General features: G+C 46.4%; 1 protein-coding gene across 3 annotated transcripts in view; it reads left to right on the top strand.

Moving 5' to 3' along the window:
- Positions 1–14022, top strand: part of Dpp6 (dipeptidyl peptidase like 6) — a 749167-nt gene that overhangs the window by 613753 nt on the left and 121392 nt on the right. For all 3 annotated transcript variants that reach the window (XM_055612951.1, XM_055612949.1, XM_055612950.1), the window contains exon 8: positions 13769–13889. In XM_055612951.1, coding sequence (XP_055468926.1) covers positions 13769–13889 — 121 coding nt within the window. The remainder of the gene's footprint in view (positions 1–13768; positions 13890–14022) is intronic.

Genomic DNA, 14022 nt, shown 5'->3' with positions numbered 1-14022 from the left:
CCCCATAAACCTAGTGTCACCATTCCAATTCACATCTCTGATGACCATTTCACTCCACACGCCCCACGTCTCTAATCTGGTTGCATGTGCACGCCTGATGTCACCAGTGTGCATGACATGATGTGCCAGTACAGTTGGTCAATTCAGCCAGGGACACTTGAGTGACAGCTCCCTGCCAGCATTTCCATTTTGCTAAAATTCAGTTACTATTCATATTTGGACAGTATACCAAAATATCACAGAAATGCTCTTAGAAAAAAAATGATTTTTCTCTCATCTTAGGATGATACTGAAGATTCATTCACTTCTTTGAAGTCAGAGGATGGCTCTTCACAGCTGATGAGGCTTGATTTAGGTGCACTACAGAAAGACTTGTGTGGTGCACATATGTCTCAGACTGTTTTCCAGCAGTCAATAAACCCATCCGTTTTCTCTGAGCTCATAGAATCCCCGGGTCATGTGTCTGTGTCTGTGCACAGGCCCATTCCTTCTGAGACTCAGCACTGGTTGGGCTTACAGCGCGTGTTGTCGTCTGTAATCTCTGCTTAATACAGATTTCCTACTGAAAGAGGCAACAGGGACTGGGGTTGGGGCCTCATGCTCACGAAGCCCATCATGCCTACCACACACGGTATCAAGAAGGCCCACGGCCTCCATTCGCCTGGGCTCCTGCCATGGTTTGACTCAGGGCACCTGTGCAGGACATAAGAATGAACATTCCTATCTCATGCCCAGGACAGCCAGGCCCTTCAAGAACAACTGATCCTGAGTGGCACAAGATGCTTTTTGGATTGGTCTGTTTATTCTCATTGTGACAGCAGGACACAGTCTCCTGTTGCTGAGCCCCATTCGTCTGCTTCAAAGTAAGGATGACACTGGCCCTCCTGCAGTGTTGGGAGAAGGGAGGCACTCAGTCCAGGTGCAAATCCTAGCTCCTCACCTTTTCAGGAATTCCCTGGCTTAGCTGTGCTCTAAGCCCTACAGTGGGAGGGGTGACGTGACATCATAGGATTGTGCACATGAAAACATCCTTGTCTGGACATCAATAAATGCCAGAGAGGTGTAAAATACACTTGACTCAAAATCTCTCAGTGCACAGCAAATGTGTGCAGAAATGGCTGTTGTATTGGGGGCTCACTGATGTGTGAGCCCCATGATATAGCAAATAGGAACAGGATTGCACATAGCTCTGTTGCAGAAGAGCTCAGATGCTCAAATCAGGTCCCCACTGGCTCAGGGGCCTCCACCTTCATGGGGAGAAGGCAGAAGGAGCCCCAAGGTCTGGCCATTCGGCTGAAGAATATAGACATGTCTCCTTCCCAGAGCAGAAGATGACTGTGCAGCCATATGGCAAAGGGCCTGAAAAGGGTAAAGTTTAGGTGTACTGTGTCACCTTCAACTTACCTAAGCTTATCCAGGCTCCTCGAGTGCCATGTGTGGAGTGAGTTCAGCTTCTCCAGGTACAATATCAGTGAGATCATTTACACAAACATCAAAGTATGTCAGCCCCATAAAGAAGTGCATCGTTTCCCCAGGGCAGGCAGGTGTTTCCTCCAGCAAACACATGAGCAAGGTGCCTGGGAACCTCAAGGGATTGCCTTCTCAGAGCTTGGCTACGCAGCCCCGGCTGACCCATCAAGTCCCTGCTGTTTCCTTTGTCTCGCCACACATGCAGAGTGGGTTGTGTCAACAGTGTACGAGTGTTTCCCTTGGGAGGCCATCTCCGAGGGACTGTCTGTACACCAGGGCCTAAGATGCAGACATAGCTTGCCCTTCTCGCCTGCTCTAGCTTTGAGTGTTGCCCACGGCCTGGGCTTCCCCGTCCTTGTATATTTGTGATCGGTTTACAGGTTAAGCTACCATCTAGTGGCACTGAGGTAGCAGGATGTGTGGGGAGTTGCTGCTGTGGCCCCTGACTGAACACACTCGATGGTGTTACCTTCTAGACACTCACTTTTCTGGTTTTGCCTAGGTAGATTTGTCTTCATCTCTGCAGCTTCCCACCATGAAAGACATATGGCTTACCACATGGCAGCAGAGTCTCGCTTGGTGGCCAAAATAATAAAAGCTCCCCTGTGGAAAACACAGGAGTGCCATGTCCATAAGTCAGAGTATCCATAGCTGAAATCAGCATGTGAGTCAGCATGTAAACCACACAGATCTGTGCCTTCAAGCACAGGTGAGGTTGCCTGAAGCAGAATGAGGACCCCTTCCAGGATGCAGATCTATGTCATCCAGGGTCCCTGGCATGAGGAGAGACAGGGAACAGAAAGGAGGACAGGTGGAGACAGCAGCCTGGCAGTCCATTAGAGTGAGCATTTTCATCAGATGTTTCTGCTATAAAAGCCTGCCTGGAACTGACACCAACCAAGAAGGGCATGTCTCTGCATATGTGGTAGGCAATGGTGTTTAGCACTCAGCATAGCTGAATCCAGGAACTCACGGTATCCTAGGGTGGAGCTCTTCTTCATCCCTCTCTGACCATCCTGGAGTAGGTCTCTTCCTCACTCCCTCTATCCATCCTGCTTTCCTTCTCTTGCAACTAATTCTCTCTGCATAGATTCCTGAGTGCTCATCTTATATCACTGCAAATAGTCCTCCCTGTGTAGTCAGAAAAGACAGTTCAGTCCCCTGGAGCTGAATCATTCCAGCTCCTGAACCCAAGGGCAAGAAGAAGGCAACCTGGACTCTCTCGGGCTGAAAGACTGAACCATCAAGAGATCAGGAGCCCAGCACTAAGCAGCCATCCCTGTTGTTGCAGGAATAAAATCCTTGAAACACACATACCTGGACTATATACCATTCCAGTGCCCTAGGGAGAAGATAACAGTATGCAGACAGCCTTGTTCTCCAAGCCACAGGGCAGAGGGGAAAGACAGTGGAGTTTAAAGGAAATGGCCAGCCCTACCTACCATAAAGCTTTGTGGATTCCCTAGAGCCATGATCCAGGTACATGCCACAGTCTTTTTGCTGGTGGATAAACCCACTCCCCCAGCAGCTGTGATTGAGCACAGCTACTCTCAGTGCAGGCCAAGTGGGTATCTTCCTTATGAGGAGTGCAGGGACGGGGAAGGTCTCTGTGAATGCTCCCTCTGTAAGTCTGCCATGCTCCTAGCACACTAGAGGTGCACAGCACAGCTCTAGATGCCTTGGCCCTGGGTCATACAAAGGACTCTAGCTTCCCAGGGGAGAATGCTTATCCTTCTGGGTGACTTATTTGATGCCACTGCTTTCCTGGTGGCACGTGAGACCAGATGCTAAAAGAGCAACAATCTCCAGGGGTAAAGAACTAGACAGACTATATGAAGGACATGGGGCTCGACCAAGGATGCTGTCCCCGGATGGGATGGATGGCTGTCAGGTGCTGCCATGAACAGTGTGGAGTCTCAGCTGTGGGTGGCCGAGCTGGCCAAAGACAAAGAGGGACTGATGAGTGGGAAGATAAAGACCCCAAAAGTGTTTTCACAGATAGCCCCAGCTTGTTTGAGCTACGTGCATAGGAATAACTCCAGCTCCTGGTGACCACAGCCAGAGATGGAAACCATTTTCAGTGTCCACCTAGATGATCTCTTTTAGTGGGTCTGAAGTGACCTGTGATTGCCACACCTGCCCTGCCTCTAGTGATCTCTGATGGGCTGCTACCATGCTTTCTTAAACCCTTCAATGACCACCATCTCCTTACCTGTGCCCAGAGCCACGTCACACTGTAAGGGTTCTCCCTGCCTCACTGCATCCTCATGGCTACGGTCATCCCTCATCTGAGCCATGTGCTGACATCGCTTGTCCACTCTGCTCTCCAACCCAATGTGTGTGGTGGTAGGCAGCAGCTCTCATTCCCTCCTCTAGAACAGGCAGCCACTGAGAGCACAGCCAGCCCTTCGGGCATCCCCCTCTGTTCTCAGACAAAGGCACGAGGTCATTAGGGTGCCTCTAGAAACCTCATTAACCACGCTTACATCTCCCTTAGCTCCATGCCTACACTCTCTGCATTGATCCAGCCATCCTAGCCCCTTCATTCCTCTGATGAGTGTACCTGACTGGCCAGGACCTCTGCAGGTGCAGCCTTCTCTTCTCTTCTCTTCAGCTCTTATCCTCCTAGCCACACCCTGTTCACCTTCTGATCTGAGCTCGGGTGTGACTCTCTAAATAGACCTGCCAAGCCTACAGATGAAGTGGCTACACATGCTTTTACCTATCCTTAGAAGGCCTGTAGGTTCCAAACACCTGCTGCCCCTTGGGAAGCCTGTCCAGGCCATCTTGTGGTCAGCACCTGTGTCTCACAGGCCCACCATGAGGAAGGGAGTCTATAAACCACATGGGTTTGTGAAGTTTAGTGCACATTGTTCTCATGGCTATGATCACCCGGCTGTCCCTAGAAGCCTTAGGCATGCTACATCTGTGGACTTAGTTATAAAGTTCCCTCAGTCCTGCATCAAACCAAGTATTTCTACCATCAATATTGAGTGTATGCTGTTTTGAGGGGGTTTTTTTCCCCTTAGAATTTGGAAAATAGTAAATCACCATTCTCTGTGAGTTAGGCAGATGTGGAAGGTCCTGAGATTTTTCTGTGTGCAGTTTGGAAAAGAGTTGAGAACTACATTGTGGGCAGGTCTCCTCCATGTCTTTTGGACTCTCCATCTTGGTTCTGGGGCCACTGGGGAAGGACAGTGACCAGTGCTCTCTGGAGAGATGTGTGGTTACACTGTCTTAAACCCTCCTCTTTCTCAGCTCCATGTTCTGCCCTTCATGGTTAAATCCTTAACTCACTGGAATGAAGATTTAAGGGGATACGTTACTCTGAATTCTGAAGGGTAGGGCAGAGAAGGCTATATTAGAGAGGGAGAAAGACAAGGGTGCTGTGAGGAGAATAATGTCATCAGTGGGGAGGATGAGCTGGGCCCGTCATTCTGATTAAGTTAGTATCATGATGTTACCTTTAAATGTGTTCGTAACCTCCAATGCTTTGTCATGCAGATTATCACCTTTTATCCTTAGAGGCACAGCCAGTTTGATCACCCATGATTTTATGGAAGGGGGAATCAAATGGCAGAGCAATTAATTGGGGTTTTATCACATTCCGTTCCTGCCTACCTAGGCAGTACCCAAAGGGAAGAAGAATGCTAGATCTCAGGCTGACTGAATAGCAGAAGAATGTGAGATAAACTGGATATTGTTACAATATGAAGCAATAAAATACCAAAGAACAAGGCACTCAGGAGGCAGAGGCAGGTGGATCTCTGTGAGGTTGAGGCCAGCCTGGTCTATAGAGTGAATTCCAGAACAGTCAAAGCTTTTCAGAGAAACACTAACAATCAATCAATCAAGACAAGCAAGCCAAGAACAGTTTATTTTTGGTTATGACTGTAGCCTTTAACAGCTGAGCAATATCTCCTGGCAAGAGCAGTTTAGAAGTTATAAGCTAATAATATTATTGTTGATTCTGAGAATGAGAATTTGAGTCACTAGATATATCCTCTAGCTTCTCAACTTCAGCACACAGCCTGAGAGGTGTTCCTGGGCTGACACTATGGAATTGGTTAAGATTCGCCAAGTGTTCAAAGCTGTCATGACCAAGAATACTGGCTGTCCTCCGTAAAGTGACAGATGGACAATAGAAGGCCGATTTGCCTACTTGAACAGTGAAATGGTTGAAGTGCAAGGAAAAGAAATAGTGTTCGTGTTGTGTGTATACAGAGCAGCTGGCTCAATACACTGAGCTTTGTACCCCGGAATGATTTCCAACCATTTGGGCAGCTTCCATGAGAGGCACATGTGAACATGTGCTTGTAAATCTGTGGTCATCACCCTCCTAATTCTCAGGTCACTGAGCCTGCTGCTCTCCCGAGATCCTGGGAAACATGCAAACCTATGGGTCAGTTCTCTCCATGCTCAGGCGGCTGAGGCCACAAGTTTAGGGGAATGTGGCTGAAAAGTAGCAATTCCACTTTACTTCCAGACCTTTCTTCCCGATTTTCTCTGTGGTGGTGTTAGGCTATTGTGTGTGAGCGAGTGTCTGTGTGCGTGTGCATGTGTGTGGTACATATGCATGCATGTGCATACAGGCATGCTCATGTTCGTGTGGAGGTCAGAGGACAACTTGTCAGAGTCAGTTCTCTCTTTCCAACACATGGATTCTGGGAATTGAATTCTGGTTGTTAGAGGCTTGGCAGCAAGCGTCTTCGCCCACTTTGCCAAGTGTCTCTGCTATTTCTTTTGTCCTATTCAAAAAATTTAATTATATGTAATAACTCTACATATATGGGATGCAGTATTATATTTCTAAGCACATATCTACATATGTGGCAATGTAGTCAGGGTGACTAGCATTTGTGTCTTTGTGTTAGGACTATTCCAAATTGTCCCTTTGGGTGTTTTGAGACAAACTACAGACCACTGCCAATCGTAGCTGCCCTGTTGCACAACAGAACTCTAGCCCAACCCTTTTGCCTCACAGTGAGTTTGTATATGGTCAAATGTGCCCACCCCTCCCTGAGTTATCTTTCCTCATTTAATTCATTCAAGAGAAAGCTCCCTACACGATCTGCTGAATGCTTCCCCATGCTCTCTGCCAGTCTGTACATTTGCAGTCAATGCATTTGCAGTGGTATTCAGCATTGTTTTTATTCTGACTTTGTTAAGTTGATAATCAAAATAGTCACCCTATAGTACAATTTCTTTCCATCATCATCACAAACATACTGATGTGTTTAGCCCACTGTGTGGTTCTTTGATCTGCTTCTTCATGTCCCTTAACCACACATTTATAGCAAAATAAGCATAGCTTGTGATTTCCGTTTATAGAAATTCATTCCAGGAAGATAAGTCACTGACAATGTCTTTCATATAAAAATGTATGCAGTATTTCTATTGTAGAATATACATCAAACAACCAAAGGACATTAATACACTCCATTAGGGTTAGAGAGATCATTCACCTGTTAAGAGCATGTACTATGTGAACCCAACTGTGGCTCTGTGCTGGCTGCTTTGATATCAGCTTGACACAAGCTGGTAAAAGAAACCTCACTTCAGAAAATTCAGATTGGCTGATGGGCAAACCTATGGTGTATTTTCTTGATCAATGATTGGTATGTGAAGGTCTAGTTCACTGAAAGTGGTGTCACCCTAGGAAGGTGACCCTGGGTTCTATAAGAAAGATGGCTGAGCAAGCCAACAAGCATCCTTCCTCCATGGCCTCTGCATTAGTTCCTGCCTCTAGGTTTCTTGCCTGGAGTTCCTGCTCTGACTTAATTTGATAATAGACTGTGGCAAGTTAAAGTGTAAGGAAAATAGCACCCTCTTACCCAAGGCGGTTGTTGGTAGTGCTGTTTTATCACAGCAATAAAAACCCTCACTATGACAAGTTCCTAGCACTCATGTCAGGAAGCTCACAACCACCTGTAACTCCAGATCCAGGAGATCTGGCCTCCATCTTCCTCCTGCAAGACAAGAGGACCCTTGTGAGTGCAGATGTGGCCTGGCCTTATTCCTTGGAATCCAGAGGTCTGGATTCTAAGTAGCTACAAATTTACATGACGGAAACCTCCCCATGATGGCTGCGGAAAGACCCTGCAATCAGAGTCCATGCATTTACAGCTGCCTCCAATGTCTGTGGCTGCTGCCAGCACCCAACATTTCTCTCATCCAGACGAGCTTTTCATATACTTCACTATGTGCCATGTTGTCCACCAGGAGACTTAAAAGTCTCCTCTTACCAACTTTCCAGACAGCAGGAACAGAAAATTAGCTGGATGCCAATTCCACACAGAACAGAGAGATTTTCAGTCTCTGGCACATCCTTGGTGACTCTAACTTGCCCTTCTGTGGCCTGTTGCTGAAGCCACACCTAGAACTAGAAGCTGCCTTTGTGGTTTGAACAGAGAACAAGGCCATCAAGAGACACCAGCTGACCAGCACTCCTCAGTCATGGCTGGAGGGAACTTTGCTCAGCTTCTCTTTCCCACCTACAGAGCACATACCACCTTCGCTGTTTTCTTTGCGTGTAATGTTCCAATAGCATGAATCAGCCATGGAGTGTTTTCTGTCATGTTCCCAGCCTCAATAAAGATTTTTTCAGCAATCTTGAGAAACACATAACCTGCCAATGATCATCACTAAAGCCAGAGTGATGCTTCCACAGTTATCCAACCAGTCTGTTTCAGATGGATCAAACAGATCTAACAGATGGATCAAAGCCAAGGCCCTTTGTGCCTTCTGCCACATGTGTCCAAGGTCAGCTATGAATGCAGCCCAACAGAAAAACATAAACTTAATTAAAACAGGAGATTTTTATTCTATTTTAGTGGTTTCTAACTTGATCATGAGTTTTTAGATGACAGTGTATTACAGTGTCAACAATCTGGAAAAACCTGCACATATCACAACATCAGCTGGCTACCTCAAGAGAAAGGGCAGAAAGGACCAGGAGGGGCAGCTAGAACCTTCACCACCACCTGGAGGCAGTCTTGAACCTTGGAGACTTGTGTGAAATGACTGAGAGAAGCTTGAGAAATGTGGTCACTGACACTTTTAATCACTCTCCTTTTGTCTTTGGTGAGACATGCTGGGTTCCCTATGACTATTCAGTTTCCCCTCTGTGGTAATCAGCTCTCACTTCAGTCAAACTGTCTATATAACTAATATATATATATATAATATAACTAATCAATTTGCTATAGGTATTTTATGGTTGTAAATGACCTTGGGGATTTTCCATTCAATATAGTCACAGATGGAAGAACTTTCTTAGAGATAACCCTTCCAGGCCCTCTTCCGAAGTGAAGGAGATTGGATAAAATAAGGGCAAATGCCATGTCAAGTTGGGCAGCCAACAGCTGGAGACCATAATTCAGGTTCTATTTCAAGTCCAGGGTCCTTCCTTCATCATCTCTCTCAATGCTGTACCACCATCTTTTTTATTAAACATTAAGCTATTCAGTATGGTTCCTTTGGCATTGATTTTCCAAGACTTAGGGCTAATTGCACCCAATTATAGTAATTATCTCATCCCTGGTACCTCATGCAATTAGCTGCCTCTTTAGCTGTGTATGTCTCTTTCAGCTGAATGGCAACCAGCCTCAAAGCATGTAACATCATAACTTTCATTATGGTGTTACATAAGGTGGTTTTAGAAATATTAAAGGTGTACATTTCCAAACACACATACTCACACACACACTCACACACTCAAACAGACACTCACACACACTCACAATGGAAGCTCCATTATTTACAACCCAGATGATTGAAATTAGTATTCAGATTCACATTGGCAGAGCTTTCTTCCATGAAAAGAGGAATAGTAGCTAGTGTCTTAGGAGTGTTCTATTGCCGTGAAGAGACGCCATGACCACATCAACTTTTATAAAAGAAAGCATTTAACTGGGGCTGACTTACAGTTCAGAGGTTTAGTCCACTGTTGTCATGGTAGGAAGTAGGACAGCACCCAAGCAGACATGGTGCTGGAGAGAGTTCTACGTCTGGATTGGGAGGTAGCAGAGCCACTGGGCCTAGCTTGGGTTTCTGGAATCCCAAAGCCCACCCTCAGTGACACACTTCCTCCAACAAGGCCACACCTGTCAAGTAGTGACACTCTCTCATGAGTAAGCATTCAAATCTATGAGCCTGTGGGGGCCATTTCTACTCAACGGATCACAAACACACAGGAAAGACAGTCCCTTTCTGACTGTCACTGGAGGCTCTGGTTGTTTCCCAGTTCCTGGTGCCTTCTTCAGGAAACTGAGAAAGATGCACACACAAAAGTAAAGCAGCAAGAAATTTTATTAAGAATGAAACACAAGTAAAAGCTTTAGATCCTTTGCCAAGAGAGGCAGTGAGCTACCTGAATGCAGGAGTGCTTGAGTGCCTCCATTATTATTTGAGGCTTTCTCTTTATGGGATCCTAGAAAAGGAGGAGCTGGTTGCTAGAGGTGTAGCTTGGGTGGTTTCCTGTTTTGATTGACAGATGGATCATATAAGCTTTTCTCTACTCACATGTTCTCTCCCACGATGCATCTGATTTCCATCATATGCATGACCACTTGTACATAGGCATGAGATGGTAAATAGGGTGTTCTCCCTAAAACTTCACTTAGAGGACACAGTTTGCCATTCTGCACATGCACTCAAAACCAGTCTAGGCTGTATCAGACAACTGTCTTTCAGTCCCATTGTGGTAGTCTGAATGAGAATGGCCACCATAGGCCCCTGTTGGTGACACTGTTTGGGAAGGATTAGGAAGTATGGCCTTATTGAAGGAGGTGTTTCACTGGGAGCAGACTTTGAGGTTTCAAAAGACTGATTTACAGTCAGGATGTAAGCTCTCAGCTGCTTCTCTAGTGTCATGCCTCTCTTTCTGCTGCCATGCTCCCTACCATGATGGTGACAGATTCCTATCCTTCTGATAGGATAAGCTCTCTTCCTCCTATAAGCTGCCTTGGTCTTGCTGTTTGTTCATATCAATTGAAACCATGACTAAGACAGAAGTCGGTGCCAGGAGTGGAGTTAGGTACTTTTCTTTTGCTGGAAAAAAAAAATCATGACCAAGGCAAATTATAAAAGAAATCATTTAATTGGGCTTACAATCTTAGAGTCCATGATGGCAGAAGCAAATTATGGTGGCAGTAACTTCTAAGAGCCCACATCTTGACCTTTAAGCAAGAGGCAGAGAGGGAGCACTGGAAATGGCTCCATCTTTTGCAGACTGAACCCTAGTGACACACCTACTCCAACAAGGCCACTAGAGCAGCTTGCCCAAGGAGAAATGAGTGAGGGCAGCAAGAGATAAGCCTGTCCATGAGGAACCCGAGGTGGAAAATAACTGAGACTAGGTAAGTGATGGCTTGGAATCCTAAGCAAAGTTTTGCAGAATTTTATCCCATGGTCCCAGGAGGAGGAATAAGAGGAAATCAGTTTATGAAGAGCTGTTTGCTCAGCTGCTATACCTCAGTGCCTGTAGTCATTTCAATATGATTGCTAGGAGAAAGAATTGCGTACTCACCCATTTTCCTAACCTTATCACCAGAGCATTTGGTAATGCAGTATGGATAAAGAGGAATCATGACAGGCTGTCTAAAGCACTTGTGAGACAATCTGTGGCTGCAGTGTCCCTTCACATAGCAGCCTTTCAGGTAGGAGGAGCTGAAATATGAGTCCCCAGAGGATCTGCTTTTCTACCCACTGCACAAAGCTTAGGGTCATTCTTGGTGCTGCTCTCTCCCTGTAAGGCTCTTGGCTTCTCTGGGTCTAAATACTCTCAGGTCCTGTGGCCCCTATGCTGAGTACCACAGACCCACAGGCAGCACAGGCAGAGCCTGCCCTTCTCCACCTGACAGTACTACCTGAATGCAGAGCAGCAAATGGGAAGAATGCTCTAGCCCAGCGCTCCTCTCTGCAGCTTGCTCCTGAAAGCCGAGGCAGAAAGGGCCTTAATTCCCATCACTGCACATTTTATTTATGCAAAATACTAATTGGCTACAGCTTGGCTTGATTCAAAGAACCATTGCCAACTGAATGCATAAAAGGAGCTCGAATTTAGGGGTTCATCTTGGGTAAGCCCGTAAGAACAGGTGCTTAAATTAAATTAGGACGTGTCCTTGCTTCTGGAAGTTTTCCAGCTTGTTTCAGGTTGAAGTGAACAAGTTGGGAAGCAGAAAGCCTACATTAAAAACTAATAGCTGAAGAATCTTCCAGACGCACCACGCTATATTTCAACATAAAACATTCACAGGCCTGAAAGTACAGGCCTTTCATCCCAACCACTCAGGAAGCTGAGGCAGGAGGAGTCAAAGTAGAATGCCAGCCTGGAGAGTTTGGTGAAACCCTCCAAATAAAAAGTAAGAGGAAAGCTGGGGTAGAGCTCAGGCAAGACCCTATGTTCAATCCCCAGTCCTTACTACAAACACAGGAAGCACAAAACAACAATAAAAAAAAAACTGGCTTTATTTTCTGATCCTTTACTCTGGATGCTGTGGTCTGCATACTGTGAAGTGCCACATTTCCAGATGCTGTGGTCTGCATACTCTGAAGTGCCACAAATCCAGATGCTGTGGTCTGCATGCTGTGAAGTGCCACAGATCCAGATGCTGCAGTGTATGCGGTCTGCATACTCTGAAGTACCGCAGATTCAGGTGTTGGAAGCATGGACAGAATTGGCCAGGGCTCTGCACATAGGCTAACTCAGTGTGATAGCTCAGGAGATAGGCAAGTCCCTGGGGCCACCAGATCTTAAATCTGACTGCACATGAAAGTCACCAGAATGGACTTCAAACTACTGGTGCCTGGATCCCACTCCAGAGACTCTGACTGGATGTATGGTCTGAACACTGGGATTTTTCAAAGCTAACCAGTGTCACTCATCTGTTATATGTTGAATTCTGTGAGCCATCACAGGTACTGATTCTGTCCTCTCCCCTAGAAAACCAGTTATGCACCCAAGGTCAAACTCTATTCTGTGCCACAACGCAACTCTACCAGTGTGTTGCCATCTCCCTGAGGCCAGAGAATGGCCAGAGAGCCTCACTGGTACCGTCAGCTCGGATCTCAGCTCACTCATACCCCAGCTGCTGCTTGCTAACCCATTGCTCTATCTGCTCCCTCTGTGGTCACATCTGTGGTGACGATAGTCATCCCCATCAGGCTCCGCCCCTCTTCTCTGACCGCATGGACACTGGCCCCACCCTCAGTGGGAATGCATCTGGCTGTGTGCTTCTAACAAAGCATTATTCAGCAGCTCTCCATGGCTGCCAGTCTAGGCAGATCCGCAGAAACTGGCTCCCTGTCCCTTCTTTATTAATCCTTGGCTCACAAGAATCTTTTCCTCATTTCTCCACCCACCTTGCCCACTTTAGAACTGCTCTGTCTCTATGCTTTCATCCTACCCTCCAGTTTCTCGGTCTCTCCTGGTCCTTTGTGTTCGGATCTCAGCTGCGAACCTCCTTTTAGGTCTTTTGGCCTGTGACTGTAACATAAATGAGCTTTGAGGACATTGTGCTGAGGGAAATAAACCAGCCACAGAAAGACAAACACTGCTTGGCCTATGAGCAGCCATGAATGAAGAGTTCACAGACAGTCGAAGCACAGTGCTGGGGGCCAGGGACTGGAAGAAGTGTGAGTGGCTGTGCTTCGTGGGGCAGGGTGTCAGCTGGGGACAGTGGAAAGACTTTGTGGGTGGACGATATGATGGCATAAGAGTGCTTAGCCTAGGCCAAGACAGCCCTTGACTTCTCAGATTTCCCATGTCCCTACCCTGGGATAGCGCTTGTCAAGATCTCAGCTCCTCAAAACAAAGTGAGTACTATGGTCACCTGACAGTCCCTCCTACAACCATCCAGCCACATAACAAGCTCGGACAGGCACAAGCTACCCCTTCCCCTGTAAAAGCTGAGCAATGTGAAGCTAGATCTCCAAACCCCTTGGCCTACAGTTTAATCATCAGGAAAAACCACATTGCTGAAATAGGAATCGAATTCCAAGCCTCACTGTTCCAGCACTCAGAAATGTTAAGCCAGAAATTGTCCAAGCATAACAACTCGGATGTTAAATTGACAAATGATGGTAACATTGGGTGAGCTCTGCAGAGCTTGAGTGTCTTATCGATCCCTAAATATGGATTGTGTTGCAGGGGAATCAACCACAAACGATTCCATGACCACTTTTGTTCAATCAAATACACACAGCAGGGGAATGAAAGCCTGGCAATTTCAAGTTGGAGAATCCCTAATCCCACTGCTTGCTTAATTTCTGCCATTGTTTCTTCTTTCCAAATTAGATATTTATCTTTGAGAACAACATCTACTACTGTGCGCACGTTGGGAAGCAGGCAATCCGAGTGGTCTCCACAGGGAAGGAGGGTGTGATCTACAATGGCCTCAGCGACTGGCTGTATGAAGGTAAGACCCGCAGGGTGAAGATGTGAGTTGTGCCCGCTGGGGAGCTGCTGCAGTGGCCGGCTTTAGTTCCGAAATTTTCTTTCTTTCCTCTTTGACTTTAGTTATTAATTAAACTTTGATTTCTTGAGGGTTG

This window comes from Psammomys obesus, unplaced genomic scaffold, assembly GCF_907164565.1.
Source record: "Psammomys obesus unplaced genomic scaffold, mPsaObe1.curated_primary_1811, whole genome shotgun sequence".
NCBI lineage: Eukaryota > Metazoa > Chordata > Mammalia > Rodentia > Muridae > Psammomys > Psammomys obesus.
This window is presented reverse-complemented; position numbering and strand designations above follow the sequence as displayed.